At 40.9% G+C, this 24,857-nt stretch overlaps 1 protein-coding gene across 1 annotated transcript in view; it reads left to right on the top strand.

Moving 5' to 3' along the window:
* Positions 1-24,857, top strand: part of LOC134318737 (SH3 and multiple ankyrin repeat domains protein 2-like) — a 111,926-nt gene that overhangs the window by 9,880 nt on the left and 77,189 nt on the right. Inside the window, exons 2-5 of the mRNA XM_062999668.1 lie at positions 1,753-1,956; positions 5,461-5,532; positions 19,457-19,624; positions 21,996-22,088. Of these exons, the coding sequence (XP_062855738.1) occupies positions 1,753-1,956; positions 5,461-5,532; positions 19,457-19,624; positions 21,996-22,088 (537 nt within the window). The remainder of the gene's footprint in view (positions 1-1,752; positions 1,957-5,460; positions 5,533-19,456; positions 19,625-21,995; positions 22,089-24,857) is intronic.

Genomic DNA, 24,857 nt, shown 5'->3' with positions numbered 1-24,857 from the left:
CGTAGCATAATTCAGTGCAATAAGTTAGAGGAGAGGAGAGCTTCCTGAAGAGCTGATCTCCTCATCAGGTCCTGTACGAGTTACTGGATTGGTTGGCCAGGTCATGTGGGGATTGTCAGGTCAGGTGATGTTGTGTAAATAGTGTTATGGGTTTGATTGTTGTTACAGTCATGATATTTTATTGTGTTTTTAGCCTGGCACTTTATTTCTTTAAGTTTTCTCAATCCTTTGATGATATTTTGCACTGTAGAATGTTTTTCCCGGACATGTCCTCTTTTTGAGACCTAAAAAATTTTAAATCACCAAAAATGTCCGGGATTTGCCTTTTCTAGTCTGCACTCGCTATTCTGTGTGTATGTTTTTGCATTGGTTTGTTTTTAGGTCTTTTTAGGAGTGCATCTGTTTTGTTAAAATAAGTCTGATTTTCACATGTACGTACTAACACAGAGGCTCTTGTCAACACCGTGATGGCCCAGGCACTGGAAGATACACCTTACTGCTGGGTTTAAAAAAGTGAATCAAATTAAAGTTAAAAACACTCCTAATAAGTCGGCTGATACGATTGTACAGTACATTAAAGAAACTAAAAAATAAAGGCATTTTTATTTATAGGTGACAACTGTTTTTTAATTTGTTGTTATTATTGTTTAGGGCTTAACGCTGAATGTGAAGGAATACGATTATCTGACCATAAAGGCCCTTGTTAAAGAGCAGCTGTACATTTATTAATGTTCAGTAACACAGTTGGATGGTTATTGACTCATTTGTCAACTATTTAAACCTCTACCCCATACACACTGCCATGGTGTCACCAACGACATGAAATACCCCCCCCCCCCCCCCACCCCTCTTCCTTCCCCGAACCAGGCGTCCTCTTTTTAAACCACTTACTACTTTAACCTACTTTAAACCACTTATTGGTAAACATTGATCCTACACTGCTGGATTACTTGCTAATGCATACGAGGGTTTCCACACTTTTTAAAATCTATTTATTAAGAATTACAAAAACAAATGTCGTCACTTTTCTGCATCGTCACCTTCCGATGTATTTTTCCAGCGTCGTACCAAGTTTTTAATCCCATCAGCAAAAAACTTTTGTGGTTGAGCGTGTAGCCACTGATGCGCCGCTGCTTTCACATCAACATCACATGTAAATCTTCTTCCCCTTAAAGCTTTTTTGAGCATCCAAAAATCAGATGGCGCTAAATACAGGCTATAAGCGTCTCTCAGTCTCTCAGACACGACCGATTACTACAATTACGACTCCTCCCACCCTCACCGCTTCCAACAGAAATATAAAAGTGAGGAAACTTTTTGAAGATCCCATGATGAGCCATGACCTATGATCTTTATTAATAAATTACTGTTGTTTTCCTGGATGCTCTTATCAAACCCAATCACCATTACTACTTAAATTAAAAAATTTTAAAATATGACACAGTGTTCCTAGTCTTCATTTGCGACTAATTTAATTGCTTTATTTAAATTGTGCTGCACACATTAATTTCAGATTAGCCCATATATTACAAAAAATTTGGTAAAACATTAAAACTTCTGTTTTGTTTATCAGCGCTGAGGTGTGTGTATAACAGACTGGTATGTTCTGTTCTGTTTTTAGTGTATTTAAAACAGTATACAGGGACGATCTGGCGATCTGTGCTGTTCTCTCTGATTCATGTGTCTGAGTGTATTAGCCTCATGCTAACACACTTTATCCTCCGTGTGTTTGTGTTGGTATTTTGCTGGCAGAAATCCATGAGGTTTAAGGCTGATTGCACAGTCTGGGCGGCGAAGCAGCAGATCCTGTGTACTTTAACTCAGAGTCTGAGAGACGTGCTGAACTACGGCCTGTTCCAGCCGGCGGTGGACGGGAGAGAGAGCGCCTTCCTGGAGGAGCAGAAACTCCTGAGAGACCATCCGTTCCCCTCCAATAAGGACATGCCCACCCTGGAGGTAATAATGTGCTCACATCACAAATAATGGCTTCACTCATTCAAAAACATGTTTATCATGTTCATCATGTATTGATTAAAATTTTGACCCTGGCCAGGTACAGTTATTTCCATTAGTGTAGTAAATAAATACATTTTATGTCCAAAGGTTTGCTTCTGGGAAGGTTTTGGAGGAATATGAGCCCATTTAGCCTGAAAGAGCATTTGTGAGGTCAGACAGTGTTGTTGGACTAGAAGGTCTAGTCTTTAACTAGATCTAGTTTTTATCAATATTAAGCTTTCAAATTAATTGCGATGGTTTTTATTGAGGTTGGTTCAAGGCCTTCTCCAAACTATAATTATTACTCATTAGGGATGTAACGATACACTCTACAGACAATGCGATACGATTCACGATTCTGGGTTCACGACACGATTTTTTCCCGATTTTTTAAACAATATGAAATTTAAGACAAATTATGACAAAGGGGCGGCACGGTGACTCGGTGGGTAGCACTGTCACCTCACAACAAGAAGGTCCTGGGTTTGATCCCCAGGCGGGGCGGTCAGGGTCCTTTCTGTGCAGAGTTGGCATGTTCTCCCTGTGTCTGTGTGGGTTTCCTCCGGGAGCTCCGGTTTCCTCCCACAGTCCAAAAACATGCAGTCAGGTTAATTGGAGACACTGAATTGCCCTATAGGTAAATGGGTGTGTGTATGTGTGTTCCGAATTACGAACCTGGCAACCCTGTAGTGACGTCAACCAGGCGAGGTGAATAGCACCAGTGCCCTCTGCTGTTTTAAGTGAATATCAAATTCATTAACATGAATTACCGATTCGAATCGTGGCACATCTTCTTGTGGTGCATCGTTACATCCGTATTATTCATTATAATTTTTTATGCATTTCCCCCTATTTTTCTCCCAATTTAGCGTAGCCAATTGGCTGCTGGGGAGCCCAAGAGCATCCAAGGAGGGCACATATTTACCTGACCCCGATCTCTGTTCTCCTCCACTTTCTGTACAGGCGCCCTGGGCAACCAAGGTCCTTACAGAGTGTTGATAATCCCACCTCTTAGTTTACACCACTTTACATTTTCATCATTTATCAGACACCTTTATCCAAAGCGACTTACAATTGAGACTGTATACACTGCAAGCAATTGAGGGTTAAGGGCCTTGCTCAAAGGCCCAACAGTGGTAACCTGGCAGATATGGGACTTGAACCAGTGACCTTCACGTTTCTAGTCCTGTACTTTAACCGCTGAGCTACCCCTGCCCCTGGCTTCTTTCCTACCCAACAGAATGGAGGCCAATTTTGTCTGCGCCCAGCCGACGGGTAGGAGAACCAAGATTCGAACTCCGGAGCTCAGAATCTCTGTGCTGTGACTGTGACTGGGTCACCTAAACATCATAGTTAAAAGGGTGTCCACACATCACTTTTACCATACACTGATCAGCCATAACATTAAAACCACCTCCTTCTTTCTACACTCACTGTCCATTTTATCAGATCCACTTACCATATAGAAGCACTTTGTAGTTCTACAGTTACTGACTGTAGTCCATCTGTTTCTCTACATACCTTTTAAACCTGCTTTCAACCTGTTCTTAAATGGTCAGGACCCCCACAGGACCACCACAGAGCAGGCATTGTTTGGGTGGTGGATCATTCTCAGCACTGCAGTGACACTGACATGGTGGTGGTGTGTCAGTGTGTGTTGTGCTGGTATGAGTGGATCAGACACAGCAGCGCTTCTGGAGTTTTTAAACACCGTGTCCACTCACTGTCCACTCTATTACACACTCCTACCTAGTTGGTCCACCTTGTAGATGTAAAGTCAGAGACGATCGCTCATCTATTGCTGCTGTTTGAGTTGCTCATCTTCTAGACCTTCATCAGTGGTCACAGGACGCTGCCCACAGGGCGCTGTTGGCTGGATATTTTTGTTTGGTGGACTATTCTCAGTCCAGCACTGACAGTGAGGTTTTTAAAAAGTCCAGCAGCGCTGCTGTGTCTGATCCACTCATACCAGCACAACACACACTAACACACCACCACCATGTCAGTGTCACTGCAGTGCTGACAATGATCCACCACCTAAATAATACCTGCTCTGTGGTGGTCCTGTGGGGGCCCTGACCATTGAAGAACAGCATGAAAGGGGGCTAACAAAGCATGCAGAGTAACAGATGGACTACAGTCAGTAATTGTAGAACTACAAAGTGTTTCTATGTGGAAAGTGGAGCTTATAAAATGGACAGTGAGTGTAGAAACAAGGAGGTGGGTTTAAATGTCATGGCTGATCGGTGTATAGTGTATTTTGTAATTCATTTATCATTTTTACTCACTGGTGGCACCTGGAAACATTGGCCACAAGGCAGAAAAAACACTCTGGACAGCATTTGTTTGCTTTATAAGTAGGATCTGGCTGTACACACAATTTAAATTAAACCATTTAAACCTCATTTAAATTCTTGGATCTGCCCTGAAAAGAAACGTCTCCAACACATTCCAATTTACATATTTTCCCAGTTCTGTGATTTTATTATAATACAATTAAATCCAACCATATGGCAGCATCTATTTAGTGGCACTGTTTTACTGTTATGTGCTGTCATTAAAAGTATCACTGATCACTGCTTATTACATCAAATCTGCTCTGTTGTTTGTAGTGAATTAATAGAATCTTTGGTTTGCCCTTTATCCCTACTGGTGATTATTAAAAGCACATGAGCCTGTAATCATGAACCAGATTTACTGGCTTTAATCTGAATGAGGGTGGCACAGTGGCTTGGTGGGTAGCACTGTTGCCTCACAGCAAGAAGGTCCCACAGTCCAGGGCGGCACGGTGGCTAAGTGGGTAGCACTGTCGCCTCCCAGCAAGAAGGTCCTGGGTTCGATCCCCAGGTGGGGCGGTCGGGGTCCTTTCTGTGTGGAGTTTGCATGTTCTCCCCGTGTCTGCGTGGGTTTACTCCGGGTGCTCCGGTTTCCTCCCACAGTCCAAAGACATGCAAGTGAGGTGAATTGGAGAAACTGAATTGTCCATGACTGTGTTCGATATAACCTTGTGTAATGAGTAACTACCGTTCCTGTCATGAATGTAACCAAAAGTGTAAAACATGACTGTAAATCCTAATAAACAAACAAAACCCACAGTCCAAAGACATTCAGTCAGGCTAATTGGAGTTACTAAAAGTCCTCCTAGGTGGGCGAGTGTGTGTGGGTGAGTTGTCCAGGTGACCTGTCCAGGGTGTTTCTTACCTCTGGCCCGGTGAATTGTGCCCACCACGACCCCGATAAAGCGTATTGTGTTAAAACACATGATGAATGAATGAATGACATTTCAATGATTCTGTCCGCTGCTTCAGTAACATGCACACACATTGTGTAATACTGTTTGTGGGCAGTGGTAGCTCACTGGTTAAATTACTGGACTAGTAATCAGCAAGTTAGTTGCTTACATTGTATCTGATGTAATCGTAAGCTGCTTTGGAATGAAGATGACATTTATTGTTTTTATCCCAGTTTCGCTACAAGAGCCGAGTCTACCAGCATGCCAGCGTCAATGAGAAGCAGATCGAGAGACTTCATACACAGGTAAGATTTTATTTTATATATAAATCTGTTCATACCAACCTGTAAATCCATGTTGTAATGTTGTCAATCCAGCATCTTCTTGGTCTTTATAGCCTTCTGAGTCCTGTCGTAACACCACTTTCAATATCAGGGCCTTATCACACGCCCAACGTAACGTAACTTGCAGGACTTAATGAGGTTCCGTGGCTCCTTTTCTGTTCTGGCCAACTTGCTCTGTGGTCGTCATCTTCATCCCTGAGATTTTTCATCAGGTTTTTGATGCACTTGTTCTCGAAGTCCCAAAAGTGTCATGACAAATAAGGACATTCATATTGCCAAAGCTTAATTACATAAGAATAAAAAGAAAAATAAATAAAATAACAGTAAAATAGTATAATTTATAAAAATTAAAACAGTGCAAATAGTAACAACAATAAAAATAGTAACAGTGAGAGTAATATTTTATGAAGGTAGTAATGACAATAAAACTTTCTAGTATGTGTGTGTGTGTGTATGTGTAGAGTCAGTTTGTCAGGGTCTAGGAGGGACTTAAAGTTGGGGATGATGATGTTAAATTTGGGGAAGAATTGTGCCCGAATGTGGTGGTACTTGGTACAATGGGTGAGGAAGTGCAGCTCCATCTCTACTATGTTGAGAGTGCAGAATGGCACAGTCTCTTCTCTCGGGGCAGCCAGGACAGGGTGTGTCGCCTCGTCTCCATGTTCCGCCATGTTGTGCTCATCTTCCTCTTTCTTCAGTGTCCAGGCTTCACATCTATAAGTGGTTTCTGGTACAGACCAAGGCTTTTAGTAATTGAACCTTTGTGATGGTGTTGATTGGCTTGCTGTGGCTAAAAGATACAACGAAATAAGTAGGAGGGGTGTTCACATACTTTTGGCCACGCAGTGTACTTACGGCCACTGGGTTAGCCCACCTCCTTCCAAAACACACACACACACACACACTTGATTTTGTTTTAATACAGAAGTAATTGTGACCACTGGTCTGGTGCTGGTCTCTTATTATCAGATTTTTGATGGCAGCATTATTTTGTTAGACTGGTAATAATTAGTATATAATCATAAATGTTGAATATTTATGCAAATTAGTCAAACAATGAAATGTCGTGCATTGTTATGATTTCTTCTGTGGACGCATGTATAAAGGAATATCTCATTAACATGAATATTACTGTACAATTCATACATCAGGCGTTAAGTGAGCGTGCTTTATATTCATGTGCTTTATATTCATGTACTTTGATTTTGGACAGTTTTTGTATCAGTGTTTTTTTATGCTGCAGGTTGAATTCAGGGTTTAATTGTGAAGCTCTTTTAGCACTTTAGTATCGGCTTTGTTATCAGACGGTCATGCTTTACTGCTCATGCTATTTCTTTTCGTCTGGCCTCTGTCAGCAGGAGGTTCAGCTCATTTGGCTCTGTGCTTTCGGATTCACTAATAGGCTGGTGGATATGTGCTTGAGGACTTTCTCGCTCTGACCTTTTAGGGAACATTGTGGACTGTGACGACAGATCGGTATGACAGATAAACCAGATAAAACATTACATTACATAAAAAATTACATTACATAAAATTGATAACATTTTCTTTATAAACCAATATTACACAAAGGGTTAAACAATAGTCATCATCATCATCATCTGTTCCACTTATCCATTCATCCTTTATATAACTGAACCCAGGATCTTCTTGCTGCCGGCGGGGGAGAGAGATGCCTGGGACTCTTTGCTTGCACTGTTGCCACCGCGAGGTGCTACTATCTTTGCAGCAACGGTGTAGGGAAGGTCCTTTCCTGTTCCATCATGACTGTGCCCCCTGTTGACAAAGTAAGAGCTATAAAGACATGAAGAAAAGCTCGATTTATAGATACTCCAGTGTCCTGCACAGAGCCCTGACCTCAGCCCCACTGACCAGCTCTGGAATGAACTGGAACATCAGCTGAGGCATTCTAGACCAACATTAGTGCCCAGCCATACAAATGCTCTTTTGACTGAATGGGCACTTAAGTCTTGTAAAAAGCCTTCATAGAAGAGTGGCTGTTGTTCTAGATGAAAAATCACATAAAATAGAGGTCACTCTATTTTAATAATATTTGTTTTTGAACAGTTATGAAGTTATTAGTTATGAAGGTTTTTTAATTCTTATGTACAGTATCAGTTAAATAACCTTCTCAATTCATTACACAACCTTTATTTGGCAGATAATCATTGTTGATTGCTGCCAAAATGATAAAGCACAGAGGGAAAGCCAAATAATTTAAAACTTGTTAGTAAAGAAAAAACAAAAAACAAAAAAAAACATTACTGATAACTTTATCGCCCACACCACCGGTTACGAAAGCATGCCAAGTGTCCAGACTAATCCAGAATGGTTGGCAACCCTAAACTATGGGCACGCTGTCAGATGTCAGGGGGAGCGTGAATACCACCGGAATACTGAATAGAAAATTATGAATGTTTTCGACTCTCCATCTTTGCCAGGACGACGCTAAAGCCTTTCTTATGAGAGCGGTGTGTGTGTGTGTATGTGTGTGTGTGTGTGTGTGTGTGTGTTATGTGTGTGTGAGGGAGAGTGTGTGTGTGTGTGTTGGGGAGGGGATTTATTTCTATGTGGTTGTTTGGCAGCAGTGTTGGATTGTGTTTGTGTTTTGGTTTGTGTTAGTGCCCTGGCGTGGCATCCCTAGTGGTTTTCTCTTTTTTCAATTTTTACCTGTAGTCTCTCTCTCTCTCTCTCTCTTTCTCTCTTTCTCTCTGTGTGTGTGTGTGTGTGTGTTGGAGCTGTCTCCTGCCATCTATTTTTAACTGGCCTGGTAACATGGCACATGTGTCCCTGGTATCTCAAAGGCAAAGACCATTATTTAACATTCATTCCCAGTTCTGTGTCCTTTCTCCTGTTGTCTATCGCTTCATTCCTCACCTCCCGACGTATTTATTTTCTCTCTTTCTCCTTTTGCCGTTTTGTGGTGAGAGATTTTGGCTTATATGAGTGAACAAATTCTGTTTTCTAAGTTAAGGTGGTGTTAGTATCATTAGCAGTTAAAGCCTGTGTTAGTTAAAGAGCAGTACAGGTACACACTATGTAGCACAGAAGATGTGTTAGTTAAAGAGCAGTACAGGTACACACTATGTAGCACAGAAGATGTGTTAGTTAAAGAGCAGTACAGGTACACACTATGTAGCACAGAAGATGTGTTAGTTAAAGAGCAGTACAGGTACACACTATGTAGCACAGAAGATGTGTTAGTTAAAGAGCAGTACAGGTACACACTATGTAGCACAGAAGATGAGGTTTGAAAGGTAATCGCTTGTAAAAGGGCAGTTGTAGCCTACTGGTTAAGGTACTGGACTAGTAACCGAAAGGTCGCTGGTTCAAACCACACCACTGCCAGGTTGCCATTGTTGGGCCCTTGAGCAAGGCTCTTAACCCTCAATTGCTTAGATAATATACTCTCACAGTATGTGAGATAAAAGCATCTGCTAAATGCTAAATGCCGAAAATGTAAATGTAAACGAGCCATTCCGCCTAATCGGTGCTATTTCCATTCCCAGAACATTACATGTATAAATGTATAAAACAATTCACTTTAATATGCATTTTTAATTAAGCAAAGTGTCCTGCACATTGATCTAATTGCAAATGTAGGATATATAATTTAAAACGTTAATTAAAACTTCCTAAACAGTGAAAAATAGTATTGTTTCATGTTCACACTCTCTAACACTACAATTTACAATACAATATAATAAGTTAAATCTTACTTTTATCCTGCATTGTTTAGTGACTCCAGATCCCATCTGTGCCATAAGAAATTTATAATAATGTGGTTAAAATACAACCCCAAATCAGAAAAAGTTGGGACAGCATGGAAAAAGCAAATAATAAAAAAACACAAAGTTTCTTACATTTACTTTGACTTTTATTTGATTGCAGACAGGATGAGATATTTCATTTGGGAAAAAAGTTGCGATGGTAAAGCATTTACCACTTTGTAATGTTGCTGTTCCTTTTCATCACACTTAAAAGACGTTTTGGCACAGAGGAGACCAAGTGATTTAGTGTTTCAGCTTTTTTTTTGTCTCGTTCTTCCTGCAAACACGACTTAAGATGTGTAACAGTACGGGGTCATTGTCGCATTTTTCATTTCAAAATTCTCCACACGTTCTCTATCGGGGACAGGTCAGGACTGCAGGCAGGCCAGTCCAGTACCCGTACCCTCTTCTTCCACAGCCATGCCTTTGTAATGTGTGCAGCAGGTGGTTTTGCATCGTCTTGTTGAAAAATGCTGGACGTCCCTGGAAAAGACGACGTCTTGAAGGCAGCACATGTTGCTCTAAGATCTCAATGTATTTTTCTGCATTAATGCTGCGTCACAGACGTGTAAATAACCTTTGCCAAGGGCACTGACACACCCCATACCATGGTAGACCCTGACTTTTGGACTTGTTGCTGATAACAGTCTGGATGGTCCTTTTCGTCTTTAGTCTGAAGCACACGGCATCTATTTTTTCCAAAAAAAACACCTGTACATGAAATATCTCAGGTTCATCCTGTCTGCAATCAAATAAAAGTCAAAGGAAATGTAAGAAACACTGTGTTTTTATTTTATTTGCATTTTCCATACTGTCCCAACTTTTTCTGATTTGGGGTTGTACATGTTTTAGTCATGGCTTCAGGTTTTCACTCAGTCCTGTTACCCTGACACATTCATCCTTCTGGAAAATTTGAAATTTTGTTGAACAGAAATGTACATCATCTGTATCTTCTGTCACAGGAAAAGCAAAAATAAGTTCTCCCTCCATTACCCCTGTATGTACCCCTTTATGTAAAGAATAATCTCAACATACATTACTGTTTCCTACATTTTGTCCTTAGTTGTTATTTGTTTATTTTAAAAATAATTTTGTGATAAATCACTAGACTGTGCCCAGCGTTCTCAGGCTTTTAGCATGTTCTTTATGTTGCTACATTTCATGTATTTACTAATTCTGTGTTAAAAATTCAGTCCTGTTAATCATATGCAATCATCTTCTACTTAGAAACCTCGTTTGTTTGTTTTATTAGGATTTTAACGTCATGTTTTACACTTTGGTTACATTCATGACAGGAACGGTAGTTACTCATTACATAAGATTCATCAGTTCACAAGGTTATATCGAACACAGTCATGGACAATTTACCTCACTTTGGACTGTGGGAGGAAACCGGAGCTCCCGGAGGAAACCCACGCAGACACGGGGAGAACATGCAAACCCCACACAGAAAGGACCCGGACCACCCCACCTGGAGATCGCACCCCGGACCTTTTTGTAAAGAAACCTTGTAAAAATGAAACAAAGTTGACTGAGATTGACCAAAACAGTTACTACACCCAAATGGCACCCAAATAGTGTCTGCATGGTTAAAATACATAGATTCAAAACGTGAGGTCATGCCCCATAATTAAGAAGAACAAACTGTAGTAAAAATAAAGAATTTTAGTAAGATATAACTGCAGACTGCTGTAACATAAGAGGACATTTCTGTACACAAGCTATAACTAATATAGACTATTATACAAAGTGCATGTGTGCATTACAGTATTTTCAAATGAACTCTTGGTTTTAAGGCAGTCTTAATTTTATGCCTTTTTATCAAACTCTTCCAATGCTTTTACCCAGATGCTCGAATCTTCAAGAAAAATTACTCTTGGCTCTGTGAGACTACTGCAGAGATTTCTCTGTGCCTTATTACCATCCCTACTCACTCATGTTTGTGTTTTGATGAGACTTTTAATCTACCATGAATAAAATCTAGAGAATCTTTTGGCTGATTTTAAAAGATATAAAAGGAAGTTGGCTCATAAAGGAAGGGAAGTTTATATGCCAATGTAGGTCTTTTAAGTTAATGCTTAAAGTAATTAGATGTTTTAAGCAGCTGTGTCCCAAATTTCACACTATTGTACTATATAGTATGACTCATTTTCAAATGGTCTAGTTACACTATATGTAGAACAGGACAAACAATGACCACTTGAGTAAAATCACCAGGATTTTATTTAGTTAAGTGTGGTCAGGTATTAAAAATACATGTTATATTATGTATTATATAAACTACCTCTGTAGCATTAGTAATAAATCACTGTACAAGTGAATAACAGTGCAGTGGAACTATTTCTAAAACATCACTTCCAAAACTTGGCTCATTTATGCAAGTTTAAGTCTTTTGCTTGTCAGTCTCTTTCTGGTTTAGCCACTAGATTTAGGAAAAAACTGTAATTGCATTTGATTTCACCACCATTCAAACTCAGAATATAAAATGACATTTGACAGATGCAAATCTCATTAAGGGAACGACAGCTGACCTTGCAAGACTAATGAGTAGTGAACTAGAAAGGACATGTTTGCCAGTCAGCAGTATTGAGGTGCTGTAATTACGGTCATTCCAGAAATCGTCCTTATATTTTATAGCGGCTAAACAAGAAGGCAGGCAGGGTTAATGGATGCAACCAGACAAAGAACAAGAACTGTTGTTCTTGATAAACAGTGAACCAATGGGGTGGAGACAAGGAAGTAATGAAAATACCAAGACAGCAATAAGAATGATAAGAGCATTAAGAAGTCATTGAGAATGATGTTACACTCACTTATTTAAGCATCCCCTTCATTTTTTTATTTACTCTACATGGCTAAAAGTGTGTGAACACTTAAGCTGGTTGGGCATCCTATTTCAAACCCACCGGCATTAAACAAATACACTGATCAGCCATAACAATAAAACCACCTCCTTGTTTCTACACTCACTGTCCATTTTATCAGCTCCACTTTCCATATAGAAGCACTTTGTAGTTCTACAATTACTGCATGCTTTTTTAACCTGCTTTCACCCTGTTCCTCAAAGGGCAGGACCCCCACAGAGCAGGTATTATTTAGGTGGTGGATCATTCTCAGTACTGCAGTGACACTGACATGGTGGTGGTGTGTTAGTGTGTGTTGTGCTGGTATGAGTGGATCAGACACAGCAGCGCTGCTGGAGTTTTTTAATCCGTGTCCACTCACTGTCCACTCTATAAGACACTCCTACCTAGTTGGTCCACCTTGTAGATGTAAAGTCAGAGACGATTGCTCATCTATTGCTGCTGTTTGAGTTGGTCATCTTCTAGACCTTCATCAGTGGTCACAGGACGCTGCCCATGGGGCGCTGTTGACTGGATATTTTTGGTTGGTGGACTATTCCCAGTCCAGCAGTGACAGTGAGGTGTTTAAAAACTCCATCAGTGCTGCTGTGTCTGATCCACTCATACCAGCACAACACACACTAACACACCACCACCATGTCAGTGTCACTGCAGTGCTGAGAATGATCCACCACCCAAATAATACCTGCTCTGTGGTGGTCCTGTGGGGGTCCTGACCATTGAAGAACAGCATGGAAGGGGGCTAACAAAGCATGCAGAGAAACAGATGGACTACAGTCAGTAATTGTAAAACTACAAAGTGCTCATATATGGTAAGTGAAGCCAATAAAATGGACAGTGAGTGTAGAAACAAGGAGGTGGTTTTAATGTTATGGCTGATCGGTGTATATAAATATTTTTTTGGTGTTGCACCAGGAATGGAGAAGGATTTGGTGGTTAAATAAAGAAATGGTGCTGATCAGACCATGCAGCTGCCCCCTGAGTCACTCGTCCACTAAACAAATACAAATAAAATCTAATAGTGTGGACAGAAGATCTGCTCGTCCCAGACATCAAGTCCACTGACAAACAGTGAATATGTGATAGTCATGTACTGCTTTATAGCTACTCTTTTCTTCTGCTTATCTCACTCTTCCTGTCCTTCTTTCCTTTAGGCAAATTTAAAGAAGTTTCTGGAGTTCATTCAGCACCATCAAGTGGACAAAGTAACCAAGTTGCTGGAGCGAGGACTCGACCCCAATTACCAAGATTCAGAGACCGGAGGTACAATATAAAATAAGTATACAGAAAATACGACCAGCCTGGAGCTCCAAAATAATAACAAAAGTACTAAAATGTCCTCTTGCTTGCTGCCGGTGTGATTCCCTTTAGAGTGTGCGTCTTTTGTACCTTTTGTATATTGTTACATTAAAAATCACTGATGTCATATGTTTTATTATGTAATATAGTCAAGTCAAGTCAAGTCAAGTCAACTTTATTTATAGAGCACTTTAAAAACAACAACAGCTGTGACAAAGTGCTGTACATAGATAATTATAAAACATAAAACAAACACTAGAAACAATGAGAAGTCTCATGCTGGATTGAAAGCCAAGGAATAAAAATGGGTTTTAAGACTAGTTTTAAAAATAGCCAGTGAAGAGGCCTGTCTAATATGGAGTGGTAGGTTGTTCCATAATTTAGGGGCAGCGATTGAAAAAGCTCTATCCCTCTGAGCTTACGCTTTGACCTTGGTACCTTCTCCATTCCTGGTGCAACACCAAAAAAATATTTATATACACTGATCAGCCATAATATTAAAACCACCTCCTTGTTTCTACACTCACTGTCCATTTTATCAGCTCCACTTACTATATAGAAGCACTTTGTAGTTCTACAATTACTGACTGTAGTCCATCTGTTTCTCTGCATGCTTTGTTAGCCCCCTTTCACCCTGTTCTTCAATGGTCAGAACCCCCACAGGACCACCACAGAGCAGGTATTATTTAGGTGGTGGATCATTCTCAGCACTGCAGTGACACTGACATGGTGGTGGTGTGTTAGTGTGTGTTGTGCTGGTATGAGTGAATCAGACACAGCAGCGCTGCTGGAGTTTTTAAACACCTCACTGTCACTGCTGGACTGAGAACAGTCCACCAACCAAAAAATACCAGCCAACAGCGCCCTATAGGCAGCGTCTTGTGACCACTGATGAAGGTCACTGACTTGAAGGTGGACCAACTAGGTAGGAGTGTCTAATAGAGTGGACAGTGAGTGGACACAGTATTTAAAAACTCCACTCATACCAGCACAACACACACTAACACAACACCACCATGTCAGTGTCAGTGCAGTGCTGAGAATGATCCACCACCTAAATAATACCTGCTCTGTAGTGGTCCTGTGGGGGTCCAGACCATAGATAGATGGACTACAGTCAGTAATTGTAGAACTACAAAGTGCTCTTATATGGTAAGTGGAGCTGATAACATGGACAGTGAGTGTAGAAACAAGGAGGTGGTTTTAATGTTATGGCTGATCGGTGTATTTCCAGTACATACAATGGGGGCCAAAAGTAAGGCATGCCTCTATTTTTTAATTAAATACAATTGTTTACAATTTATTCTTTTAAGTCATTATTAGTAATTAGCAAAATACTTTGAGTAAAAAGGTAAATCTTTGAAAAACACATTTTGAATTTCTTGGTTTTTGATGCCACTGAAAAGCAAAGAAGCACGTTTCTGAAAGTGACTGTTAACTTCCTCTGTACAAAAGATTCCTTCTGCTAAATACAATAAATATTAATGCATAAATGTCTGTGGTTGCTTCCCAAAGCCAGACTTCAGTGCTAGCATTCATTAATCAAACGAATCACAAAGCTCTCAGTTAAACTATGACTGAATATTAGTGTAAAACATTTCAATATAAATCATAAAAGTTGTAAAATGTGTGTGAGTTTCATCAGTCTGTATTTCTGTATGTAAACACCTCTGTATTCAGCTCTGTATGAGAGCTCTGTTACTGACAGAGTTCAGTACATTTCCCCCCATACCAGAATAAAAAGATCTCAGGTGGGCATAAGATGGATTTATTTAATGCTCCATTAGAGCCACAAACTGTTCAGAGCAGCTCGCTTTTTACAGCCGGGCCATTATGTAACTTCCAAACAGACAAATTCTAAAATGCACACAGCAAATACGCAAATACGCATTCACTCAGATTTCACCTGATATAAACACAAACAGTGAAGATAAAATCTACAATCTTCAGAAACACTGTAGTGACTGCTTATATTTTATTGTAATAACAGTTTAATGTAACAATTTTACATACATTTAAAGAACATTTATGTGATGGCAGTCTTTAGATTTCAGTGTTTTTTATTGGTTAATTTGCATTATGACTAATTAAACACAGGGCGGCACGGTGGCTCGGTGGGTAGCACTGTCGCCTCACGGCAAGAAGGTCCTGGGTTCGATCCCCAGGCGGGGCGGTCCGGGTCCTTTCTGTGCGGAGTTTGCATGATCTCCCCGTGTCTGCGTGCGTTTTCTCCGGGAGCTCCGGTTACCTCCCACAGTCCAAAGACGTGCAAGTGAGGTGAATTGGAGACACTAAATTGCCCTATAGGTGAATGTGTGTGTGTGTGTGTGTGTCTGCCCTGCGATGGACTGGCACCCCGTCCAGGGTGTTACTGTGTTCCCTCCAGCCCATTGAAAAGCTGGGATAGGCTCCAACAGCCCCCCCCCCCCCCCCCCCCTTCCGTGACCCTAATTGGATAAGTGGTTAAGAAAGTGAGTGAGTGAGTAATTAATAGGGAATAGAACATACACACTTAATGGGTTAAAAATAAATATACAACTTACATTATTAATCTGGTTGCAAAGAAACCTCCAAATATTATTATCTATGATCGACTATACACTATATGGACAAAAGTATTGAGACACCCTTCTAATTATTGAATTCATGTGTTTCATCCACAACACTTGCTAACAGGTAATTAATCAGTTATTTAAATGAAAATTATGTTTCTAACTTTGCAGCAACAGTTTAGTCTAGCACTTACAAGCTGCAGCCAGGTTTTTGAGAGTGTTGCTATGAGAAAAAGAGTCAAATCCCTGATTCTATTATCCTTTACCTTTGTTTACGGCGTGCTGGGCTGGCCTTTAGTGAAGACCTTAGAGCTTCTGTCTTCTACCTTCTACGGTCTGATATTGAATCGTGCTTCAAGCAAAGACGATTTGTCTGGTCTTTTACATTTTGGCCTGATATACCTATCAATAGGCTCTCTATTTTATCCTGATCCTGTCTAGTTCTTGCACTTTGGTCTGGTGATGAGTCTCCCTGTTATTGTCACCCACTTGTTACAGTGTGAGCCAAAGCTTTTCATGGCTAACGTCTTTTATGGCAAAATTTTAGGCTGCCAATAGTAATGAAACCTTTAACAGAGCGCCTCTCTCAGAGTAGAACTATTAGACATTATAACGATTAAATATGCATTCAGAATCTGCATGACCTGGTGGGGACTGGCATCAGGTGTGACAGACAAATTGTAGGTTCTCTGACAGGTTAATGTGCTATTACTCCCACTAACGCACAATTTTCATACTGGACATTTTTGTTTTCACTCCACGGTCTCATTGGACACCCTGTCTATCCAGTTCCACTTATTAAAGTGAAATGGGACTGAAAATGTAGCATAATGAGTGTACACTAACATCAGTACACATTTAAAGATTGTTTTTTGTACTTTTTACAGAGACCCCTCTGACATTAGCAGCACATTTAGACAACATGGTGGAGACCATAACAGCACTGAAGAACGGAGGAGCACATCTGGATTTTCGGTCCCGTGATGGCATGACACCCCTCCACAAAGCCGCCAGAGCTAAAAACCAAATCGCGCTTAAGGTCATACGCTTTCTACCTAGTGTACCGTCATTGTATAGACTAATACATTTTAGTATAACGACAGATGACAAATAAAAGAAATAAAATACCTAAATGATTTTAGTAAGGTCTTGAGCCACCACAAACCATCAGCATAGGCATTAAGAGCAGGGGTAGCTCAGCGGTTAAAATACTGAACTAGTTATCTGCCAAATTGCCACTGTTGGGCTCCTGAGCAAGGCCCTTAACCCTTAATTTGCTTGAATTGTAAGTTGATTTGGATAAAAGCATCTGCGTAATGTAAATAAGGGTGCCCTGGTGGCACAGAGGGATATTCCATTAGCACACCAGCGCCGACATTCTGAACTCCCTACTTTTTGCCAATTTGATTTAAAAATAAAAACTGACGAGCTGAGTCTGTTTAGCATTTTTATACATATCACAGAGCAAGTTTAGGATGCTAATTACTTCCTGTGTTACACATGCCTAGTAATACTGTCAGTAGTTATGTTTCTCTACTCATTTATTCAGTTTTGTTGTTGTTGCCTTTCTGTATGTACAGTATTTAAAGTAATATTTGTATTAAGATACAGTGATAGCTTCTGGGAACAGTAGTGGCCGAGTGAAGATGAAGTCAAAACGCTGATAATAAAATACAGTGTATCACAAAAGTGAGTACACCCCTCACATTTCTGCAGATATTTAAGTATATCTTTTCATGGGACAACACTGACAAAATGACACTTTGACACAATGAAAAGTAGTCTGTGTGCAGCTTATATAACAGTGTAAATTTATTCTTCCCTCAAAATAACTCAATATACAGCCATTAATGTCTAAACCACCGGCAACAAAAGTGAGTACACCCCTAAGAGACTACACCCCTAAATGTCCAAATTGAGCACTGCTTGTCATTTTCCCTCCAAAATGTCATGTGATTTGTTAGTGTTACTAGGTCTCAGGTGTGCATAGGGAGCAGGTGTGTTCAATTTAGTAGTACAGCTCTCACACTCTCTCATACTGGTCACTGAAAGGTCCAACATGGCACCTCATGGCAAAGAACTCTCTGAGGATCTTAAAAGACGAATTGTTGTGCTACATGAAGATGGCCAAGGCTACAAGAAGATTGCCAACACCCTGAAACTGAGCTGCAGCACAGTGGCCAAGATCATCCAGCGTTTTAAAAGAGCAGGGTCCACTCAGAACAGACCTCGCGTTGGTCGTCCAAAGAAGCTGAGTGCACGTGCTCAGCGTCACATCCAACTGCTGTCTTTGAAAGATAGGCGCAGGAGTGCTGTCAGCATTGCTGCAGAGATTGAAAAGGTGGGGGGTCAGCCTGTCAGTGCTCAGACCATACGCCGCACACTACATCAAATTGGTCTGCATGGCCGTCACCCCAGAAGGAAGCCTCTTCTGAAGTCTCTACACAAGAAAGCCTGCAAACAGTTTGCTGAAGACATGTCAACAAAGGACATGGATTACTGGAACCATGTCCTATGGTCTGATGAGACCAAGATTAATTTGTTTGGTTCAGATGGTCTCAAGCATGTGTGGCGGCAATCAGGTGAGGAGTACAAAGATAAGTGTGTCATGCCTACAGTCAAGCATGGTGGTGGGAATGCCATGGTCTGGGGCTGCATGAGTGCAGCAGGTGTTGGGGAGTTACATTTCATTGAGGGACACATGAACTCCAATATGTACTGTGAAATACTGAAGCAGAGCATGATCCCCTCCCTCCGGAAACTGGGTCGCAGGGCAGTGTTCCAGCATGATAATGACCCCAAACACACCTCTAAGACGACCACTGCTTTATTGAAGAGGCTGAGGGTAAAGGTGATGGACTGGCCAAGCATGTCTCCAGACCTAAACCCAATAGAACATCTTTGGGGCATCCTCAAGCGGAAGGTGGAGGAGCGCAAAGTCTCGAATATCCGCCAGCTCCGTGATGTCGTCATGGAGGAGTGGAAAAGCATTCCAGTGGCAACCTGTGAAGCTCTGGTAAACTCCATGCCCAGGAGAGTTAAGGCAGTTCTGGGAAATAATGGTGGCCACACAAAATATTGACACTTCAGGAACTTTCACTAAGGGGTGTACTCACTTTTGTTGCCGGTGGTTTAGACATTAATGGCTGTATATTGAGTTATTTTGAGGGAAGAATAAATTTACACTGTTATATAAGCTGCACACAGACTACTTTTCATTGTGTCAAAGTGTCATTTTGTCAGTGTTGTCCCATGAAAAGATATACTTAAATATCTGCAGAAATGTGAGGGGTGTACTCACTTTTGTGATACACTGTAACTGTCGTGTAAGTTATAAGTTAGACTGCAGTTAAATCAGACAATCCTAAATGCTCTAAAGCTTGCGTTTCTTCTTCTGTAGGCCATGCTGGAGTTGGGAGCGTCTCCGGATTATATGGACAGTCAGGGACTCACCCCGCTCTATCACACTGTGACCGTAGGGGGCGACCCGAGCTGCTGTGAAGTGCTACTGCGTGCCCAGGCCACTGTGGCCTGCCATGATGAGAATGGCTGGCATGAAATCCATCAGGTAGCACATCATCTTGCTCATCTAGCGTCTTTCTAAATCAAAAGAACTTGGACCTTGAACCTCAGTTTTTGGAAAGTGGTAAAAGGTTTTTCGAAAAAAATGTGTTTGTGTGTGTGGGTGGGTGTGTGGGTGTGTGTCTAGTATGTAATTAAAACCACTGAGTTAAAACCAAAAAGTTAAAACCACTGTCAAAAAAGTTTTGTATAATTCAATGACGGGGGCATTGAGTTGTAAATTCCACTATGATTGAAGTTTGCTACAATATATACAGACACGTTAACACACACACACTGCTCTCATAAATGCTGCACTATAAAGAGAGCAATTTGTGTTAATTAAAAACATAATTTCTTATGTTGTCTCAGCCTGGGACCAACAGATAAATTAATTATTATTAATAAATCTGATTCATCTGTTTAATCAGTGAGGCACCAGAACTGGCACATATGGCAGGATTTTGCTCAGCAGATTGTTAGGAGTCCCAAGACTTATGGCAAGCCTGACTGAAAAGTGCTGTTTCACACTGACATCTAGTGGTGAGGAGGAGAGCTCTACAATGCTCTAAAATCAATTCAATAATTTACATTTTCTAAAATAGCTAGTAACAACACATTTTTAATAAAAGATTCAAGTTAGAGATAATTAGGAGTCTAATAATATCTGTGAGTACCAAAAGTAAAATTACATAAAAAAACCTGTATTTAATTAATACTGTATCTATTCTGTCATGCATGTGATTAGTCAAATTTTGAGGAATTGTGTAGAAGCTGAAAGTGCCTTGAAATCCTATATCGACACAGAAATCCTGCTGCCTAATGTATTTGTCTCGAGTCAGTGTATCAGGTTTGAAACTGGTGAGACCAACTTAAGGAAGATTTGAGGTTGTGCCAGGCTTCTTCTATTTGAAAATTACTGAGGTCACGCGATGTTTTGATGTCATCCTACACACGCTCCCGAGAAGAAGCCATGTCTAAATTCTTAGATCCCTTAAAATGCTCCTACTTAGGTGCCTTAATTCTGAGTGATAATCTGACTGAATAACGAGGGAGCGTCCGACGCTTCCTCAGCAGTGAAGGCAATCCCAGCATTCAGTGCAGCACAACTTTTCTCACCAAAAATTACAGATATGGTGGATGAATGTGAATCATGAATGTGTTCTTTTTAAACGTAAATAAATTCTCATTGATTTTTTATTTGTATATTTGAGGAATTGTGTGAAAGCTGAATATAAAAAATAATGTTAAGGTAAATGTTAATGTTCATTAAAATGTCGTCTAAATAAATAAATAAATGTACTGTACATATTACTGGACAGAGATTCTCAAGGTCCAGGGAAATCTCAGTCCATACAGGGTAATGCTGGTAACCACTGTTAATGAATAAACTAATGAATCAATCAATAATTAAATAATAAATAATAAAATAAATAATGCTGGAAACCACTGTTAAATGTGGAACAGACGGCTTTGCTTAAAAACCGCCTCACTGCTGCAATAAATATAACCAGAGAGGCTTGGGTGTACTTCAGAAAACCATTGTGACTTAATACAGTCCTCCACTGCATCAAAAATGTTACCTTAAACTTTATTATGCAAGAAGAAATGTCAACATCAATTCTATGCAGAAATGCAGTCAAGGGTCTTAGCATCTCCAGTAGACAGAAAGATCAATAAGTCCAAGTTTCAGCTTGTTTAAAAAACAAAACAAAAAAAAAACACAACCTTGAGTATTAAAGATAAGAAGTATATGTGTGAAGCTATTACATTTACATTTACATTGTCAGCATTTAGCAGACGCCTTTATCCAAAGCGACTTACAGTACTGTGACAGTATACAGTCCGAGCATTTGAGGGTTAAGGGCCTTGCTCAAGGGCCCAACAGCAGCAACCTGGCAGTGGTGGGGCTTGAACCAGCGAGCTTCTAATTACTAGTCCAGTACCTTAACCACTAGGCTACAACTTGCCCTATTACTGATGCAGAGGTGTATATTGGGATTTTCAGGAGGCATTTTCTGCCTTTAAGGCAACACATTTTCCCAGGAACTGCTACAACAGCTTGGGTTTGTAGACACAGAGTGCATGTGCTTGACTGGCTTGCCTGCAGTCCAGTTAAAAACGTGTGATGCATTATGAAGAGGAGCAAGAATGGACAAAAATTCCACTCGCAACAATTAGTCTCCTCAGTTTCTCAGTTAAATTTATGTTGGGTTTGTCTATGTACAGTGATACTGATGTGTGTGTGTGTGTGTGTGTGTGTGTGTGTGTGTGTGTGTGTGTGTGTGTGTGTGTGTGTGTGTGTGTGTGTGTGTGTGTGTGTGTGTGTGTGTGTGTGTGTGTGTGTAAAACAGGCATGTCGATATGGTCATGTGCAGCATTTGGAGCATTTGCTGTTTTACGGTGCAGACATGCGAGTACAAAATGCCTCGGGGAACACGGCCCTGCACATCTGTGCCCTCTACAAACAGGTGAGCCCTCCACTTTAAACCTTTACACACACATACAGGGGCTTGATTGAACTTTCTGGAACGTTTTAACCCCAAAACAGTATGTTGTGACAGAGATAAACCCCCCTTTATACCTTATAAACCTTTAAATTCTGTGGTAACCTTTTTATACACAAGGCTCAAAGTCATTTCCTCTGGCCTGATTCTACCTGTCTGCTGCAGGAATGATAAAGTGGGAACTTATTTCTCTATCCGTGGCTCCATTACATTTCGAGGAGATACATAAGTGACCCTTTGGGGTGGGGTGGAGCAAAGCGAAGGGCAGAATTGCTTTATTAAAACAGAGTGCCTCGAAAATCCTATATTGACACAGAAATCCTGCTGGTCAGGGGAAAGAGGACGACCAGCTTCATGAGGGGTTTAGGTTGTGCCATGCTTATTCTATTTCAAAATTACTGAGGTTACTTTGGTCCTGGGAAACACTCACCGACTCAAACAAATGCAGAGCAAGTAACAGAGTCATTATTCCTCTCCACCAATGCCGATCCCCGCTCTGATTGAGGAGAACGAAGCTAACCCACGCCCCCTCCGACACGTGGGCAGCAGCCGTATGCATCTTGTCACCTACACTTTGACGGGTGCTGTGCAGCTCAGCACTGTGTATGGAGAGACACACCCTGACAGCACTCTTTTCTCATCTCTGTGCAGGCGCCATCAATCAGCCAGCAGAGGTCGTAATTGCATTAGTTATGAGAGATTCCCTATCCGGCCTTTTTTGAATATATATATGAACAACAGGCCAATCGTTGTTCACGCAGCTGCTCAGCCCAGCCGGCAGGCAGAGCTGAGACTCTATACGATGTATTCGAGATCCCAGCTCTGGTTCCAGGGTGTGCATGTTCCTGAGAGTTCTTCTTATTGTTAATAAATTCTCATTGATTGTTAATTTGTTTAGAAGTGTACAAGTGTAATTTATTTGTCATAGGTTTGGGCCTGTCAGTAGCAGGAGATGTTAGCTGGCATCCTAGTGGGTTGTGCCGCTTCAGCCTGTTGGTTTGAATGAACTGTGTAAAATAAAACTGCAGTGACAAAATTGCCACAATCGCTGTCTAAGTAGTGCGTCTAAATAATCTGCCTTATGAGTTTGATGTCTTATTAGAATCCTCTTTACTTAGGCAGCTGCCCATGTAGGCAGCAAGGCAGCTCACTAGGTTTTCAGACAGACCCATAGTTCCTTAAGGCAAATCAGATTGAACTTTGAGCACAGAGACAAGCAGTAAAAACTGAGCGGTAAAGTGGCAAATCGGTGCTCAGTGTAGTGCAGCGGCAAGGTAACAGGCGGTGCTTCACTCGTATGAAGCACTAGCACAGTCAGCACAAAAGCAGATTTGCTGCAGCATAACTGTGTAACAAAAAGTATTTTTATTAATAAGACAAAACATGAAATTTCTCTTTATTGATCTGTTTTTAATTAAGTAAAGTCCTCTAAAACACAATTTATAAATCACTGCTTTCTATTTTTGCTAATAAGCGGGTTTGTACCTTGTTTTACATACAGTACATTGATGGCATGAAATTAGACACATAGCATCATATTGGGTTTAATTGACAAAACACTCACTCACTCACTGTCTTAACCGCTTATCCAGTTAGGGTCGTGGGGGGGTTGTGGTGCTGGAGCCTATCCAAGCTTTTCAATGGGCGCAAGGCAGAGCAGAGCAAGTAACAGTCTGGACGGGGCGCCAGTCCATCGCAGGGCAAACAGACACACACACACACACACACACACACACTCTCCTGTAGGGCAATTCAGTGTCTCCAATTAACTTGACTGCATGTTTTTTGGACTGTGGGAGGAAACCAGAGCTCCCGGAGGAAACCCACACAGACACGGGGAGAACATGCAAACTCCACACAGAAAGGACCCGGACCACCCCGCCTGGGTCCCACCCCGAACCCAGGACCTTCTTGCTGTGGGGCGGCAGTGCTACCCACTGAGCCACCGTGCCGCCCATTGATAAAACAATAAACTGGTTAGAGGATTAGCTTCAGGTGTCATGTATTTAAAAATAAAAGCTTCAATTGTGCATTTTGATTGATTTGTAACATAGTGCTAGCATTAATTTATAAAAGTGCACTGTCATTAGCTTTAGCATTAGCCCTGGCAGTCTTGTTAAACAATCATAAAGCTAGCTGTAGCATCAGAGCTTAATAACAGTAGAGTTAAAATATTAAAGGGTTAAAGAATTACTACATATATGCAGTGATTTGTAAAGTAGCGATAGCATTAATGCTAGGTTAATTGATGAAGTCGTACTGTCATCAGCTTCAGTATTAGCACTGGCGGTGTTAATGAAGAGGCAGCAGATTGTTAACGTTCACAGTTTAAGAGCAGCCAGAGATTCACCCTTCTGTTTCATCTACAGGGATCCAGCATGGCTGCCACACACACACACGTTCAACACACGGCCTTTATTTAATCAGTCTTATTAAACACTAATCAGTGGATTCATTTTATTCATGTTACTCTGACTAAAAGAGCAAACAGAATTTTATCATTTTATACTGGTCAGGTTACTGGTGGGTGATTAAATTTTAAAGAGCATAGCGTGTTCACAGTGGATCTGTTTCATTAAGCAAAAGACAGGGATACACCGAGGGCAGGTCGCCATCACAAGGCAAACACACACACACACACATACACACTCAGGGTCAATTTTAGTAGCTCCACTTAACCTGACTGCATGTGTTTGGACTTGTGGGAGGAAACCAGAGCAGCCGGAGGAAACC

The sequence above is a fragment of the Trichomycterus rosablanca genome, chromosome 8 (genome assembly GCF_030014385.1).
Source record: "Trichomycterus rosablanca isolate fTriRos1 chromosome 8, fTriRos1.hap1, whole genome shotgun sequence".
NCBI classification, from domain to species: Eukaryota; Metazoa; Chordata; class Actinopteri; order Siluriformes; family Trichomycteridae; genus Trichomycterus; species Trichomycterus rosablanca.
This window is presented reverse-complemented; position numbering and strand designations above follow the sequence as displayed.